Here is a 15,983-nt window from a genome sequence, read left to right as displayed (position 1 = left end):
CAGAAAAGGATTTCGCCCTTGCACAGAAACTTCCTCTAAAAAGCAAAAAAGTTAATGGTGAAGCTAATAAAATGCATTTAATCCACGCAGTCTCTAAAATTAACTCCTATTTTTGGAAGCACAACGGGTTCCATATTTAGCAGGAAGATTCAACCTCTCACAGTCTTACCGTGTCTTTATTATGATGCCTGAGAGCACCTCAAATTTCCAAGCCAAAACACTGGAAACAAGGAAATTAAGAGAAAACTTGTCTTGTCGATAAACAAATGACATAGCCACCAGCACCAGCAGGGCAGATTCAATTTTTGTGTGTGTTAAAAGCCATGTGCAATGTTTTTATAGCTGGAGTACACTCCAAGTAACTTAGCAATATTATTCAGGCCAACCCCAGGGCTTAGACTCGCATATGAAGAAAAACTAGTCCTACTGTACCAGGGGGTGAAATGGAGACCATGACAGTGTTTAGACTGCAGACAATAATGTAATATATATTATTGCTGGCTCCTGTTTAAAACCCAGCTTCAGGTCAATCATGCAGCCTCAGCGGTCAGAGCACTCGAAGAATCCCCAGGATTTTCCTGTTATGTGTGTTTGTTTTGCTTGGTTAAAACAGACACCTGATGAAAGTCATGATTTTTCTCTCTCTTTCAAATATATCAAGCTACAGGAAGAATCCAGGTTTTTCTCTTGAAGACAAAAGCAGATTCACTACAACCCACAAGGAAAAAGCTTAAGATCTACAGACTTATCAGCTGGTTTTATAGCAAGATTCATGCCTTTGAAGGTTAATTCATTTATTCTCTCTCATCAGGAGACATATCACTGAGCTGGGCATGTTTGTAGATGTGAATTTTATGAATCACACATCTTAAAAGCAAGCACAGAAATAAGGGCAGGCTAGAACCATAGCTGGGGGTCAATACAAAACATGTATTGACTAGGGTAGAAGTAATGAATCTAGGATGTAAGCCCTCCGGCACACACCTCACCATTAATTTCTTTTTCCATAGATGAAACCACAGTTAAGGGATTGGTGGGCTGCTACTTCCTAGAAGAGATCTTTGAGCCTGACTTTGTGGCACTCTCTTGCCAGAGCAGAGTAACGTCTCCTCAGCTTCACATATCACCCAACATGCCAGGCACAACAAAATGAGCTACAAGTCCCTTGCACGTGGCAGATAAAGGCATCATACACAAGTCCCTGACAAAAGTTTTACAGATGTCTGAAGGATTCTCATAACCGCTAAGTCTCCCACTGAATGGTTTTGACACATCTGGTAACACACAAACTTCTGTGGATGGTGGCTGGTCAACCACCTATTGCATGTCCTCGGTATTATCCAATCCATGTGAGACAACGACAAATACTAAGAAGACACTTACATTTATTTGGTTGTAATATTTTTAGTCTTTTTTCCCATTTTGCTCTCCCAAAGCAACAGGAGCCTTCGTTATTACTATCCCACCTGGAATTTGGTGCTCACAAGCTTTGCATTGTTGTTGGGTGCTCAGATTCTAAAACCTTCACTACCTTCAGCGTCAACTAAAGAAAGACATAAGAATATCCAAAGTGATATTAAATACACAAAAAGCTAAACATTCCCAAGACAGAAACACTTAACTAACAGTTTTAAGTAAAAACAAGACAAAAAGCTTCAGTACCTTTCTATCTTAGCTTTCTGGTGGTATTCTTGTTTGAGGAGAAGAAAAATTACTCCCCACTAAGAATTTGGCAGGTCTCCTTTTTTCAGCATAATGGGTCTGTGGTGAACTCCAGACCTGTTCATTACTTTTTTTCTGAGAGACAGTGGAAGCCACAAAGCTCATCAAGCAAAGATGCCCTTATGGGGATGTTAGAGCTCCAGGGCTCTGTGGCTACAGCTGCAGATCAGGGTGCCCTGGGTCAGGCATGAAAGATGGCTGAAAGTGACAAAATTTCATCTTTTCTGATGTTATATGGAACATCCTAAGGACATTTCCCAACCTACAGCTGTAATCTGATGTTACTGCTCCTCATAAATATTTGGTCACAGCCACATGGTTGGCAGTTCAAAACTCAAGCAGTCATAAGACACTGCCATCATGACATTCTTTTCCTCAGAAACGTGGAATCTGTCCAACCTTCATTTCTAGAACACAATGAAGTGTGCCAAGAAGCAGGAATATTGGGGCTACTTTGGGGACTAAAGCATTTACCTCCGCACCTCGAAGGACGGCATGTCCCAAGAATTTCCATTCTCTTTGGCCAGAAGGCCCACACAAATGCAGTAGCAGCCACCAAAAGGACTACCAGACTGCTTGTGTACCAAGGAGGGAAGAGATACTGCCCACATCTATCCCTCCTCTCCACACGAATGAAGATAACAGAGAGACCACCACCCTTGTCTTGAATACTCTGGAAAAAACATACAGCTACATTTGGGCCAAGACAGACCTGAAAACTTTCAGCTGTCTTCACCACAGGCAGGGGCTTTGGAGGCTACGTATATTTAGTCTGTTTATTAACCCAGCTCATGCTCCAGCGTTCCCCCTCTTTCCCAGACAGACAAAGACGCCTTGTCTCAGCTGTAGTTCTCTTCCTCCAAACTGCTGCTGTTAAGGGCCGGTTCTCTAACACTCCAGACTAGTAAAGAGGTATCCTTAGCAAAGTCACAAATTACTGCGAAACACTCTCTAGGACTGGAAAACCACAAAGACCTAAGCAGCTAGGCTCAACTTTAAAGCAGAAAGCTACACAAGCTGAAGTCTTTTTCTCTTACACGTTACAACAAGTTAGTTGATTCTTTTTGATACACATCAGTAATGATTTAATTATACTCACCTGAATGTCTTAGGTCTTTTCTATGCAAAACCATAGGCCGAAACAGGAATCCACTGCGTTTGACAAGACTGGAAGAGTACACTTTTCCCACAGGCTTGCCCTCAACTGCTATACCCTTAGAGAGCTCTGCTGTAGTTGCAAAGTGTCACTGGCTTCTACTTATACAGAGAGGGAAAATGAACTTTGCATTCTTTATGATTCCTTTTTTTTTTTTTTGTGCCTTACTCTTACAAAAATCATTTAGAAACCAGGATTTTCAGATCTCACCACGGATGAGCTTTATCACATTATGAGCTCAAATACAATGTCATGCATAAAAACCACCACGGCATTATTTCCTTTTTGGGTTACTCTATTTGGGCTCTGCACCCCTCTTGAGAACTCTTGGATCCATGACCATGCATTAGGTCACATGATCCAAGGCTGGAGAAATGTCCAATATAGGCCAATGCAAAGGATGTGACCCTACCACAGGCCCTGAACAAAGAAGAAAAGACCCTTTTCTCTGCATCCCAGTTTTAAAAACTAATCTAATTGTTGCTCCAGAATCAGAATGGACTCCAGAGAAGATCTTTAGCTGCCCAAAACACAGAAGAAACTTCTCACCTGAAGCCATATCTTTAATAACAAATAAAGAAGTCATATTTTTTCTCACAGAAATTTCCATGACAATAGCAAAACTGCATGAGACTAGGTGGAAAGTATTTAAAAGACATCTGGTTTTGTTTTTTCTTTTTCTTCCCCGCATCACTGTGAGGGAGAAAATGGTGCATGGAAGGGAGACTGTATAATCTTCCCCATAGGCACCCCAAAATAACTTTCTTAGCATGAGTCCCCATCTGCATCTTGCATACGCTTGTTAGACATATATGGCTTCTGACTGGCTTTGGCCAGAAGACAATGCTGCATGGAGCAGTTTGTGCTTTGGCTCCGCACCACACACTCACAGCCCCTCACTTCATCAGTGGGCTTTGGCGAGCAGATCTCACTTTGTCTCCATTTCTGACACCGCAACACTGTCGAATCAATCACATATGCACTTATCTGGCGACAGAATGGAACCCCCTTCTCCCCCATCACCCATTTCTGTTCAAGGGATTATTTCACAGAAGGCACTGGTGCAGGCACCGCTTCAGCTGGAGGTGTTAGGAGAACCCCAGAGTTATATCCAAACCTTTGCAGCTCAATCACTTTATGCTCTTTATTAAAGGTATCCTAAATGTTTTTGTTAATGTTTAGTACACTGAAATATGTGATGAAATATGACGGATGTAAATCAGTTTGTAATAAGAGACTATGCCCAGTACCTATTTAATTATATTTTGACTCCAGATTCTTATTTTTATCACTAAGAGCTCAGAAATTTTAAATCCTTCCCATAATTATTCTTCTGTGGTTTTTAGAAAAACTCAAATATTTAACTTATAATTGTGCAGACTTTAATTTCTCTGGCTTTCCTTGGAACAAGGAAATGGTAAGAGTTAGCCTAGACAACTGTTTTTAATTTAAGCTAATAGCTTGTGTTTCAAGGAGAAATCCATGTCTCTGGCTAACTTTGTGATTTCATATGGCCAGAAAGGAAGAAAACTGAAATGGTGTTGCTCCTACAAATTCTCAGTGCAAGTACCCAAATTAGTACTGTAAATTCAATACACATTTATGTCAAAGTGTATTGCAAGAGTTCCTACCACCATTTATGGCCTTCTGGGGTAACAAGTTAATGGCGGCCAACAGACCAATAAATGCTCAATGACTTCCATGATGACATTCTCATTATGGTCCAGATTTTGATATCATTAATTGAGCACCATCTTATTCCATGAATAGTCATCCCACTGGCTCAGGCTCTCCAAATAAGGACCTATTCAGTGTAAGAAAGTCTGATAGATTTGGCATTGAAACAGAATAGGCTATGCAGATATGAACTTTCAAATTCACATGGGAAAAATCATGTTTAAGCATAGTTCTACAGTATACTAAGTACCATGAATGCCCTCTGTTATTAATGAAGTGTTGAGAGCACTCATTACTAGAGAAAGTCCATACATTGTGGAATCATCCTTAGGTGGATAGAGCAATCAGAAATTTGGCATAACCTTAAACCTTGAACTGTAAGTCTTCTACCAACATATGAATGTGTTGCAATACAGGAAACAAAACACAGGATCTTGTTTACTGCAATTTTGCTTTCCAATAACTTCTGTTGACATTTTATCTAATTCTCTGTCTTCTGTGAATGAGTGGTTCCAAAGTGTAATCTCACTGATGCCATGTAACTTCAAACAAGCTCTGCATTTGAAATTAACTTTTGTTCTTACAGAAAGTGCTTCAGTCATATAGACAAAGCCATCTTGGCTCCTTAGTCCCATCATAAAAAGGAAGTTTGGCTCAGAGGCTCAGGTTTCTGTGAAGACACTGAAGAACAATTTATCCTGCCCTATACCTTGATGAGGTACTGTGTCTTGCTAACATGAATCTGTTTCTCTCCATCTAAACAGAGTAAGTGAACTCCTCTGCACGTCAGTGTAACATGACTATACCCTATATCCATAAAAGCATCACTCTTTCTGATTCCTAGAAATTATTTTCTGACTCGAGTTCATTTGAAAACTTCTGAGAAAATAGGGGTGGGAAAAAAAAAAGAAAAAAGGTGGGGGGAAGTATCTTTGATTAGCTATTACAATAACCTGCCATTAAAATTGATCAATATAATCAGAAAAAAAACTCCCTATGCAGCAGGCTGAGGCTGTACAGCTAATTGGCAATTCTCTTTTCCAGCAGTCACCTCTTCACAGCACATACATAGATAGCTTAAGGGTAAGTTTTCCTATGTGCTCAGTGTTGACCTGACACTGCTTTCTTGAAGTCAATGGTAAAACTGTAAAGGGAATTCTATTCTCTTCTCAGATTCATCTTACTGCCACAGTAAAGTGCTCCTAGTAGCAATGCCATTATCTATTAACATAACAACACATGCAGCCATCATTTATCACACTGTTTAGTCTCACACCCTCTTCAATGCAAAACAATTGTACAATATGTACCAGCCTAAGACGGAGTGCCCTCTCCTAATCTGGGAGAAAAGATTCCAGAACATTTTTACAAATGCATATTCTGAGAATCATTTAGATAAAGGCTAGGTCAAACATAGTCTGCCTTTGGGGAGGAGTATTTAAAAGCCGGGCAGCATGCTTAGGGACGTGGTTTAGTGGTGGGATGGCAGGGTTAGGGTGACGGTTGGACTTGATGATCTTAAAGGTCTTTTCCAACCTAAATGATTCTATGATTCTAAGGACAGTAATGAAACTCACAGGCATCTTTGTCTCCTGCAGAGTTTCACACTGAACCTGTACCCATCTCTATGAGCATGCCATTACCATACCACAGGCTTTGTAACAGTCTTGGAGAGTTTCAGTGGATCCCAGAGGTGAAGTGACTTAGAATCATAGAATCACTTTGGTTGGAAAAGACCTTTGAGATCATCGAGTCCAACCTTTAACCTAACCCTGCCATCCCACCACTAAACCATGTCCCTAAGCACCTCATCTATCTTTCTTTTAAATACCTCCAGGGATGAGGACTCGACCACCTCCCTGGGCAGCCCATTCCAGAGCCTGTGGTCAATCACAGACTTCAAGTCAGACCTACAAGCCCTTGTAGGTCTTGTCCTTGTAAGTCTTTAACCCTTGTCCCAGGCTCTGGAGCCTTTAAGATTAAAGCTGAAACTGTGCATTTGCTTTAATCAGTTCTCCACAGGAAGCTACTGTGTAAGGAAGAAGGTAAAATGAATGTGCTCATTGTTATCTGGGTTGATAGACCAAATCTCCCCAATATTCTATGCTAGCTTATATTTCTTAGATGTTGAACGCTTCACATTCAACTATATCACGTTACCACATTCCACCTGATAGGCCACGAAGACATATGTTTAAACAGATCATCACCCACAACAATAGGACAGAAATGTATAGCTATCCAGAGACGAAAGCCAGCTCATAAATCTTGGTAAATGAAACTTTGTAACAGAGAAGACTCAGTTAATGAGAAATTGAAAACCTGTGCATGTGCATCTTCACCAAAGAACGCTCAGTTGCTGCAACCTCTTTGAACATCATCACCTGGTTCCGGGTTGTTCTGAGCAAAGAACATTAGCCTCAGTGACAAAGGCTTCAGTTCTGACTTTTTTGAATTTTTATTTTTAAAAGCTCAGTGAGAATATTTGACCCTGAGAAATTGCTGGCTCACAGACATCCAGGATAAGCTTCTCCATCCTAGTTACACTTCTCTGTTCTTAAGACCGAAAGGAACAAGGCATTGCTCTTCTTTCAGAAATGATACAGATTAGTCAAAACTTCCTTTTGTAAAGTAGGAGATATCCAAATTTAAATTGAAAGCCTTGACTCAGACATGATTCAGAATTCAATCCCATGAACGATTGATGGAAGATCAATGTTATGAACTCTAGGAGTTCAGATGTGCTGCTCACTGACAGATACGGATGGTGCATAAGTAAACTAAGGCAAGGGTGAGCACTAACACGCTTCTGTTTCTTAATTTTTGGAGTTCCCAAGCTCATATGGGTTTGAGTCTTTGCAAGACTTATATGGCTTGTATTTGATAACTCTCCAAGGTGAACATAGTCTGGGGCAGATCCTTGGCTACTACAAGAGAAAAACACTTAATGATTTCAGTGACTAAAGTCTCTGAAGTCATCAGCAGGAGAAAACTTTGCATGCTGTGATTTATTTCTGCTCTATGATAGAATACAAACCAATACTGAGTACCTTAATTTTGCACTTGCTTGTTACAAATATACGTACACATACAAAGGCAGGCTTGCTCAGAGCCATGGCTGATTTATTGTTCTGCTGACTTCAAGAGCACTAAACTAAGTGCATATCAGTCAACAATGAGCCCAAAAGGTATTTAATTAGGAACTGTAAGTATTTTTTTAGAAAGGAACAGTGAAACTGGTATGAAATAAAAACCTGTCAAGACAGAAGCAGTGTGACACGCTTAGTCCACTGCAATAAATGGAAAATGTACTTTGGTCCTGGCTGCAAAGTATTTCTGTACCAGAATGAAAGTCTCACATGCATAGCCAGCACAAAGCCAAAAAAAAGTAGGTTACAGGACAGGAAAGGCTATTTCTGCCTTTATATTTTAAGTATACGTATTTAACTAGTCACAGTAATGCTTAAGTATAAGGATATCTGGTGTCTGGAACATATCTATAGGCCCACTGAAAGGATGTAGTTAAATTCACTTCCAGAAGAGAGATTATAAAAAAAGATTACAACATCACACCTGTAATACAGAGATTTGTGCATGCTAGAACTGGCCAATCACAGAAAAAAATGCCATATTTTTCTTTTCACCATCAAACACTTTGCTGAATAAAGACCAATCATAGAGTCTAACCAGGGATCACAAGATACCTTGGTGTTCACAGTATGATCCATGGTTCATAGTCACCATGTGGCAGAATCATAATTGCTCTGCTGTATTAGAGCTGTTTAATTAGCAGCTTTTGCAAAGACTATAGTTGTACTACAGAATTGCAAAGAATTTTACTAAAGAAGAGACAGGTTCCTCACTGGAAAGTTTTTGCTTGTTTGCTTCTTTTTGATGCTGAGAGGTCCATTTTTTTAAAAAAGATATTATTAAACTTGGATTGCAATTAAATATCTAATTTTTTTGCCATGGGCACGTAAAAACCTTAATTATATACTTTATGAACTATAATACAGTAAGCACATATACTATATCCATCTTTTTATATATATATATATAGTATATGTAGTTTCTCAAACATTAAACGTGTTTCCTTTGAAAATCTTTTTATAACATTCAAAAAATAAGATGCTTCAACAGCATTTTGTGTGATCTACTGCACTAACTATAGCAGTTTTAAACCTGACTGTCTCTTTGTAGACTCCACATTCGCCTTTAATTAAGGTCTGCTAAACCACAAACTATAGGTTCACTTCATTCAGCAATTCTCTTCAGATTCAAAACAGCCAAAACTTACTTTACACAGAATTTCTTATTTCTTTGCCTTTCCACATTAGAACCTCCAGTCATTTTTAAATTTTGCAGTGTAGAGTAAACATGGACCTATCTTACCTTCCATGTGTTCCACATAGCAATACACATCATAAGTTTCATTAGGAAAACGGCGCCCATATGTTCTGACTCCTTTCTTTCCCATTTTATCTCCAAAGCAGCCAATTCTTGGATGTCTAATTGGATACCTGAAAGGCAGCATGCTCATATTTATTATTGTGATAAGTCAGCATTTTAAGTCTGTACAGACTAAGCATATTAATTTTGGGAAAGTGGTTCAAAGGCCCTTTTAAATGTCTCACCTAACAGTCTGGTCAGACAACCAGCCAGCATCACATTGCTCAAATCCATCTTCATAGGCTGCTTTCAGTTGCTCTGGGCTTGCTATGACAGCACCATTGTCCAGACAAGTCTGCTGAGCTTGTGTAAAATTCAGAGTGTACCTGCTGGTCGCTGCACGATAGTGAAATACAACACCTGAAAAGACAAAAACCTTAGATTAGGGATACATTTTGCATCGTTTCTGCAACCATCATCATACTGTAACTTTACCCAGGTATTGTTACAGTGCTGAAAACAGATGGGTACAATAAGAATAGTAAAAGGCTAAGAGATATGCTATCGTATAAATGATGTCCCCCCCTCTAGTGGCTGCTACCAGTAATTATAGAACACCTTATGTTATTAATAGTTGGTGAAATTATATTCACTGCACACACATAAAAAAGTAATTAAACCATATATGCATTTTCACTGCTGTATTACAGAAATCATGATTAAAAGGGAGAATGAATGCTAAAATATGTCAACAACATCATGTGGTTACCTGGACTCCTCCAGGTCCAAGTGTTGGTCGGCTAATTGCACGGCAGACAAGATTGCCAACGCTAACAGCGCTACCTGACGTGTTGGCTTATTGGCCTGCACGACACATCCAATTGCAAGTCAAACTGTGTGACCAAGACAAAACGAAGTACATCTAGTCCTTGGGAAAACTGGGCTTAAAAATAGACTTCCTGAAGCAGCCAGCTGCAGTAACTGCACGCAAAAGCGCCTACAGTGTATAGGGGATCCACTTGAGTGCTTGAGGTCTGCTAGCAGCAGTGAGACTGTGACCAACGGGGACATCAAAAAAGTCACGCATTTGATGCAGATTTGATAACCGGTGATGGCCCTGATGCCTGTTCCTATGCATCAAAGCTTATTTTGAATATAGGATTTATAAATATCTGGCTGTTGGTCAATTTTTCATAACCATGTTTTCCTGCACACACTACAAATGATGCAGACAAAACAAAGCTTGCTTCGATTTGGGGCCTTTCTGGTTCTGGAAAGAATCTTGACAATTTCAGAAGTTACTTGGGCATGTCAGATGTTTGGAGAGGGAAGCCTAGAGTTAAGATGGTTTTGGTTAAGACAGAATCTGTCTAGAAGCTGCATTCTGTTTTCTATATACGCATAATTCCCACTGAATTCAGCAACAGCTGCACACCTAAAACAAACCATAAAGGGCACCAACTCCGAAGTGGCAGAAAACAGATATTCCACCTTGCTCAATCACTTCCCGCCCGTTGCCATTGCCTTTTTACAGTTAAGCATCAAAAGGATGTGCCTCAACAACCTCTGAAAAATAACATTCAACCTCACTTATTGCACTCCGAAATCTTCAGAAGCATTGCAACACCATCCACCACACAGAATGGCTACAAAGCAAGAAAAATAAACCATAAAATGTTCCTTTTCTCTGATGATTTTATTAGAGTACTTCATGATGAGGAAATAGCATACTGTAATACAGTTTGGGGAAAATAGTGGCATTATAGCAATAATGAATTTAACAAGCCTTTGTTATTAGAGCATTGTTGAAAGATGGAAGAAGTCTGCTAATTTACAAGTAAATAGAAATATGTGTAACTTAATAAAATGTTGATTCAAGAGGTTCCAACATATTTAGAAATACTTTTTCTCATGCAGACAAATTCATTAACATTTTTCCACTTATCAAGGGTCTAGATATGGCCAATAAATAGAAAATATGCATTTTTTCTTCTTGTCATGATTCACTAAGAGGGTTTCTGAAATTAAAATAGAACGCATTATCTGGAAACTGCTCACGGGTAGTACTCAATCATCAGACACCAATTTGATCAAAGCTACTGGCAGAGAAACGGGAAATAGGAAACACTAGGAATCCCCATATTTCATCACTTAATATGGAGTCACACACCAGCTTGCAGCCACTAACTGGAAACTTACAGACCACTAGCGTCCCCATAAAATGCCTTTTCAGAACCAGTGACAGAACCCATCATGAACAGTGCTTCTTCCAAGCAACAATGTGATTTCAGTTTCAAACGGACCCAACTGTTATTTGGCAACAGCAACAAGTAAAGAATACACCCTGAAAAATTATGGCTATGCTTATATTACTAAGTTAAATATTCCAGGTGCCTGCAATTCAGTCATCAAGACTGTTAAATTGTTAGATTAGTTCACTGCATTATTTGGCCGAGACCCCATAACACCCTTCCAAACAATTTCTGGGTAGTCTTCAGGAGCTAACAAAGACTAGGGACAACTTCCAACAGGCATCTTCATCCCATGCTGGGAGCCAAAGGAGCACAATAACATGAATGGGGGCCGCACTGCTCCAGACAGCCCCAGTGCTAAAGCACAGGCTCAAACACATTTTCTTATTCATGTGAACTACCTGTACGAGGAGAGATTGAAAGGGAATATCAGAGAGAGAGCTTTACTAGCTCCTGTACCCCTGCACTTTTTCCTGTTACAGGACATTCTCCATTGCCTATTACGGCAAATTTACATACCATTTACATTGCTTAAGATGTGCAAAAATTGATTTATACATATATGTATATATTTTTATGTATGCGTGTGTGCAGATTTCGGCTTTGTATACCCTAAACAACACGGTCCTTTACAACATGTCCAACACAGAGCAGTACCTCACAACGTAGAAAGGGTTAGGCAACAGCAACTAATTACATTTGGAATTTAAAAGCTTAAAATAGAAAAAATATTATTTGGAGATTATTTTTTTTAAAGCTGTGGTATGCATTAAAATATTTATTTTAATATATTCAGAATTTAGTAACATTGGTTGACACTGTGAGCAAGTTACCTGCTGGTATAGATAAGCATTACTATATTCAGTGGTACTGCAGTAAATAAAAACATGGGTTCAAGTGACCTGCTTGGTGTTCTGGGTCTGGAAATAAGAAACGGGCAAGTTTTACAGAGTTCACAACAGAAGTGGATAAAACATTTACCCTGAAATATAAGTATGAACCCATAATAATATTCACAAGCTGGGCTGCATGTTATTGTTGAATATATACAAACATCTTAAACCTTTTTTTTTTGGTAGCATCAGTGTTTCTGTTGTATACAATGTTTGACATTGACTCTGTAGCTCAGGCTCAAACCAGAAATGCCCAAGTATATGAAGTGGTTTGTTCATTCAATTTGTAGTTTTAATCTTAATTAAAATGTATTTTATATTAATTTAGGTTACTTGCCTCTTTTGGGGTGATTTTTTCTTCCCCCAGGATTGCTTAACCGATGCTGTATGACTTCAGCTGGACACAAGGGCACTGCTTCTCAGTACAACCACAAAAGGTTCATTAACTTAGCAGGAGATGGCAATATATTTCTCTGAACTTGCATTTTTTTAAAGCTTCCTGCTGCTTAAATATATGAGTGCGTTCTCCATAAACGCCTATCTCACCTCTCAATTTTTATTGGAAACTTCTGGTTGGAAGCAACCGCTGCCCTTCCTAGCTGGCGTACATTGGGAATCCCTGTGATACCTGAATACAGCAGGACTAAAGAGTTAATATCACTGCCAATTTAAAGTAGCTTTTGCAGCCCTGAGAAGAGCCTTTGGTCATTTGTAAATCCTGGAAAGGAACTTGGGGAATGCTTTGTTCTCCTCACCCTGATCCAAAAGGTAAACTTCACCTATTCTTAAGAGCTGAAGGATCTTCCATTTCCAGTGAGGAGCTAATAGACATAAAAGAGCCTCAAAGATGAATGGGAAGGAGGACGTCAGTATGTATAAGCCTGTGCAACAGCTGCAATAATTAGAAGACCCCCCTGGGGCTAAGAAGATTAAAGTGCAGGACTTTCATTGTTTCAGCTAGACAGAGAGAGAAGGGCAAAATCCATTGTCCGAGTTTTTGCACTTTAAAACATTTGTAAAGCATTTTTTTTCCCTTTGTCTATTTCCTCTCTGAAAGAAAAGGCAAGAAGGAGTTGTCCTAGGAACAAATAAAGCAACTGGAAAACAGACTACAGCAGAATAATGTTGTCACTGAACATCTGGCAAACAAAGTCAGTGTAATTACAGGAAGGAGTAGCAGCATCTGCAAGAAAGAGCACTCAAAGGAAAGTAATTTGTAGTATCCAAAATTCACTTCTGTCTGAACAAGAGAGAATATCTTTTAATCATTTATCTCTGTCTTAGACCAGAAAACAAAAGTGTAGAGTATTTCACTTTTAACAAACAAGGGCTTCCACCAGTAAGAGCTTGGTTCTGTGGTTTCACACCTTTGGTTTGTAACTTTGCATTATTACTTGCCAGGGTATCGTGCAGCAAAACCTGGCTGAACTGCAGGGAAAGGGCTGTTGGTATGGCTAGTAAATTGGAGTTCACTTTCACTAGTGAGCTCACACTGCTGCAACATGCAGTCCTGGAGTCACATAAAGCCTGAATTTCAGAAGTTGTCTCACACAGCAAAGAATATCTGAAGAGAAAAGATTGTGATAATGGTGGTTGATTTGCTGTTAATTTTTATGTTCAAACCTTAGCCACTGTGGCGCAGGCCCCTGAAATAACCGCCAACCCACTGCCAAAGCTACCACAGTTTGGTGATCCTCTTTGCCTTTAATGCAGAGGACAATTTACATTACAAATGCACACTAAAATAGAGGTTACAGAACTGAAGACTGTATGAAAGGAAGGAATAGGGCGGCATTTTCAGCTTCCTGCATGAATAATTCATTTGTGTTCCTCATTCGAGGTTTTGCACCCATCTTCTGACCCCTGTCTTAGGCTTCGGCAACCTGAGAAGAACAGGCTCGCCTTGTATCAGCAGGAGCTCCCTTGCCAAATGCCTCAGGGAACTTCTCATGGGGAGAGAGAGTGCATACCAACCCCTCTGCTCTGTCAGCCCCAGTGCCCCCCGCTCTCCAGGGACAGAGACTTCATGCACTAACTCACACGTTGCTCCTCCGTGCAAAATCTTTGCGTCTGTCCTCACAGAGTGACACAGTTGCGTGCAGGTGTATGCGAGCTCCTCTGACCAAGTTGGTCCAGGTAAGGAAAGCAACTGATGCTGAGCTTCACATGTATTTTTCTCAGGGGGAGGATTTCTTTGCTACATCCTTCTTAATCTCTGAATATGCAGTGGGATCACAGCAACATACGAGGTCACACAAGTGTTCATTGAGGCCAAGGCACTGCTACTTAAATTAAAATTACTTAAAAACAAGAAAATACACAGCCACTCAGAACTGTCCTCATGCTGGGGGATGACCAACATCCTAAAACCAGGTTAGCTATTAGTGCTGGCTGCTGCTCTACCATTCTGCATGTGAAGGCATACCGTGGGCTGCCTGGGCTCAGAGCTCTCCCACTGAAGACCACTCTAGGTCTCTCTCACCCAGAAATAAATTTCCCTCTCCCATCCTTTGACGGCTGCTATTCATTGTGCTCTTTCCTTCCCAGCTACAGAAGCTGGAGATTCCTTCGGATCCATGATGCAGAAGAGTAAAACACAAGCTTAAAAATGCAGCAGCCCATGTCAATTTAGTCAGCAAGGAAGCACAGCAGTTCAACATCAAGAGGCCCTGAGGTTTCAAGACAGATAAGTCTAAAAGATTAAATAAAAGCATCTCTTCAAATGCCATACTTAAGAGATAATGAAGGGGAGTTCTGGCTGTAGAGAGAATAAATCAATTAGGTTGTCAACACACAATCTCTCAGGGCTAACAACACAATTGAGTGGCAGCGTTCCCACATTGGAAACAACTCCCATTTATTATCATTATAATGCCTGCAAGAAAGAAGAGTTTGCATAAAAATGAAAATGTGAATTACCATCTACTCTGCTTCCCTAATTGCTGCTTCTTTCCATTAACAAGGTCAGCATTTTAAGCCTAGGATTTTCCTTACTGCCTTTAAAAAAAAACAAACACAACTAAAAATATTTTTCAGACTTGCAGCAGAATCAAACAGAAACTACCAAAATGAGGTCCATGAAAGCAGTGGTCTCCCAGAACAACAGTAAGAAAAGGACAAAGTGCTCTCACTATTGGTAAAAAATATTCACTGACAAGATATGTAAAAGAGCAACAAAACTGGAAGGAACCCATTTGCCACTTTGATCCCTTTAAATACAATCATCTCCAAGGAGGATAACAAAAAAAAACCAGCTCAAATTAGCAGTTTGATCAAATTTTTTCTTTTTTATTGCACTTTGTCATACATGTTATTTTTCTTGCCCAATATCATAGGACCACACAAAAGAAGAATTTCATTAAATAATCAATTATGTTCCAGAATGAAGAGTACACTGCACTTCTAGGTCAGCTTTCTACAAGGTATCTCAAAACTGTTTGATACAAGTGGACTTTGTTATAACTAGAGAGAGGGAATAAATGTGGACATAGAAAGGTTCAGCGATACTTTTATAAAACCCTTTCTGGGATTCAACTCACCAAAGTTTGCTTTCTTCTAGAGGTTAGAAGTCTAGTCCAAACTAGTCCAAAAAGAGAGCCAGGGAGAACCTCCATTCTCTAGAGGATGCAAGGGGGAACATTGTCACTAAAGACGAGGAAAAGGCTGAGTTACTCAATGCCTTCTTTGCCTCGGTCTTTAATGGCCCGATGAGTTATCCCCAGGGTACCCAGCCTCCCGAGCTGGAAGATGGGGATAATGAGTGGAATGAACCCCCCATAATCCAGGAGGAAGCAGTCTTTGACCTGCTATGCCACCTGGATATCCACAAGTCTATGGGACCGGATGGGATCCACCCAAGAGTGCTGAAGGAGCTGGCAGAGGAGCTTACCAAGC

The 15,983-nt window shown here is 39.9% G+C and overlaps 1 protein-coding gene across 2 annotated transcripts in view; it reads right to left on the bottom strand.

The window, feature by feature from the left end:
* Positions 1–15,983, bottom strand: part of VCAN (versican) — a 114,956-nt gene that overhangs the window by 74,382 nt on the left and 24,591 nt on the right. For both annotated transcript variants that reach the window (XM_009641147.2, XM_035896633.1), the window contains exons 4-5: positions 9,190–9,364; positions 8,948–9,075 (exon numbers count right to left, since the gene is read on the bottom strand). In XM_009641147.2, coding sequence (XP_009639442.1) covers positions 8,948–9,075; positions 9,190–9,364 — 303 coding nt within the window. The remainder of the gene's footprint in view (positions 1–8,947; positions 9,076–9,189; positions 9,365–15,983) is intronic.

The sequence above is a fragment of the Egretta garzetta genome, unplaced genomic scaffold (genome assembly GCF_000687185.1).
Source record: "Egretta garzetta isolate BGI_Z169 unplaced genomic scaffold, ASM68718v1 scaffold136, whole genome shotgun sequence".
NCBI lineage: Eukaryota > Metazoa > Chordata > Aves > Pelecaniformes > Ardeidae > Egretta > Egretta garzetta.
Note: the sequence above shows the minus strand (reverse complement) of the source record. Positions and strands in the feature narration are given on the sequence as shown.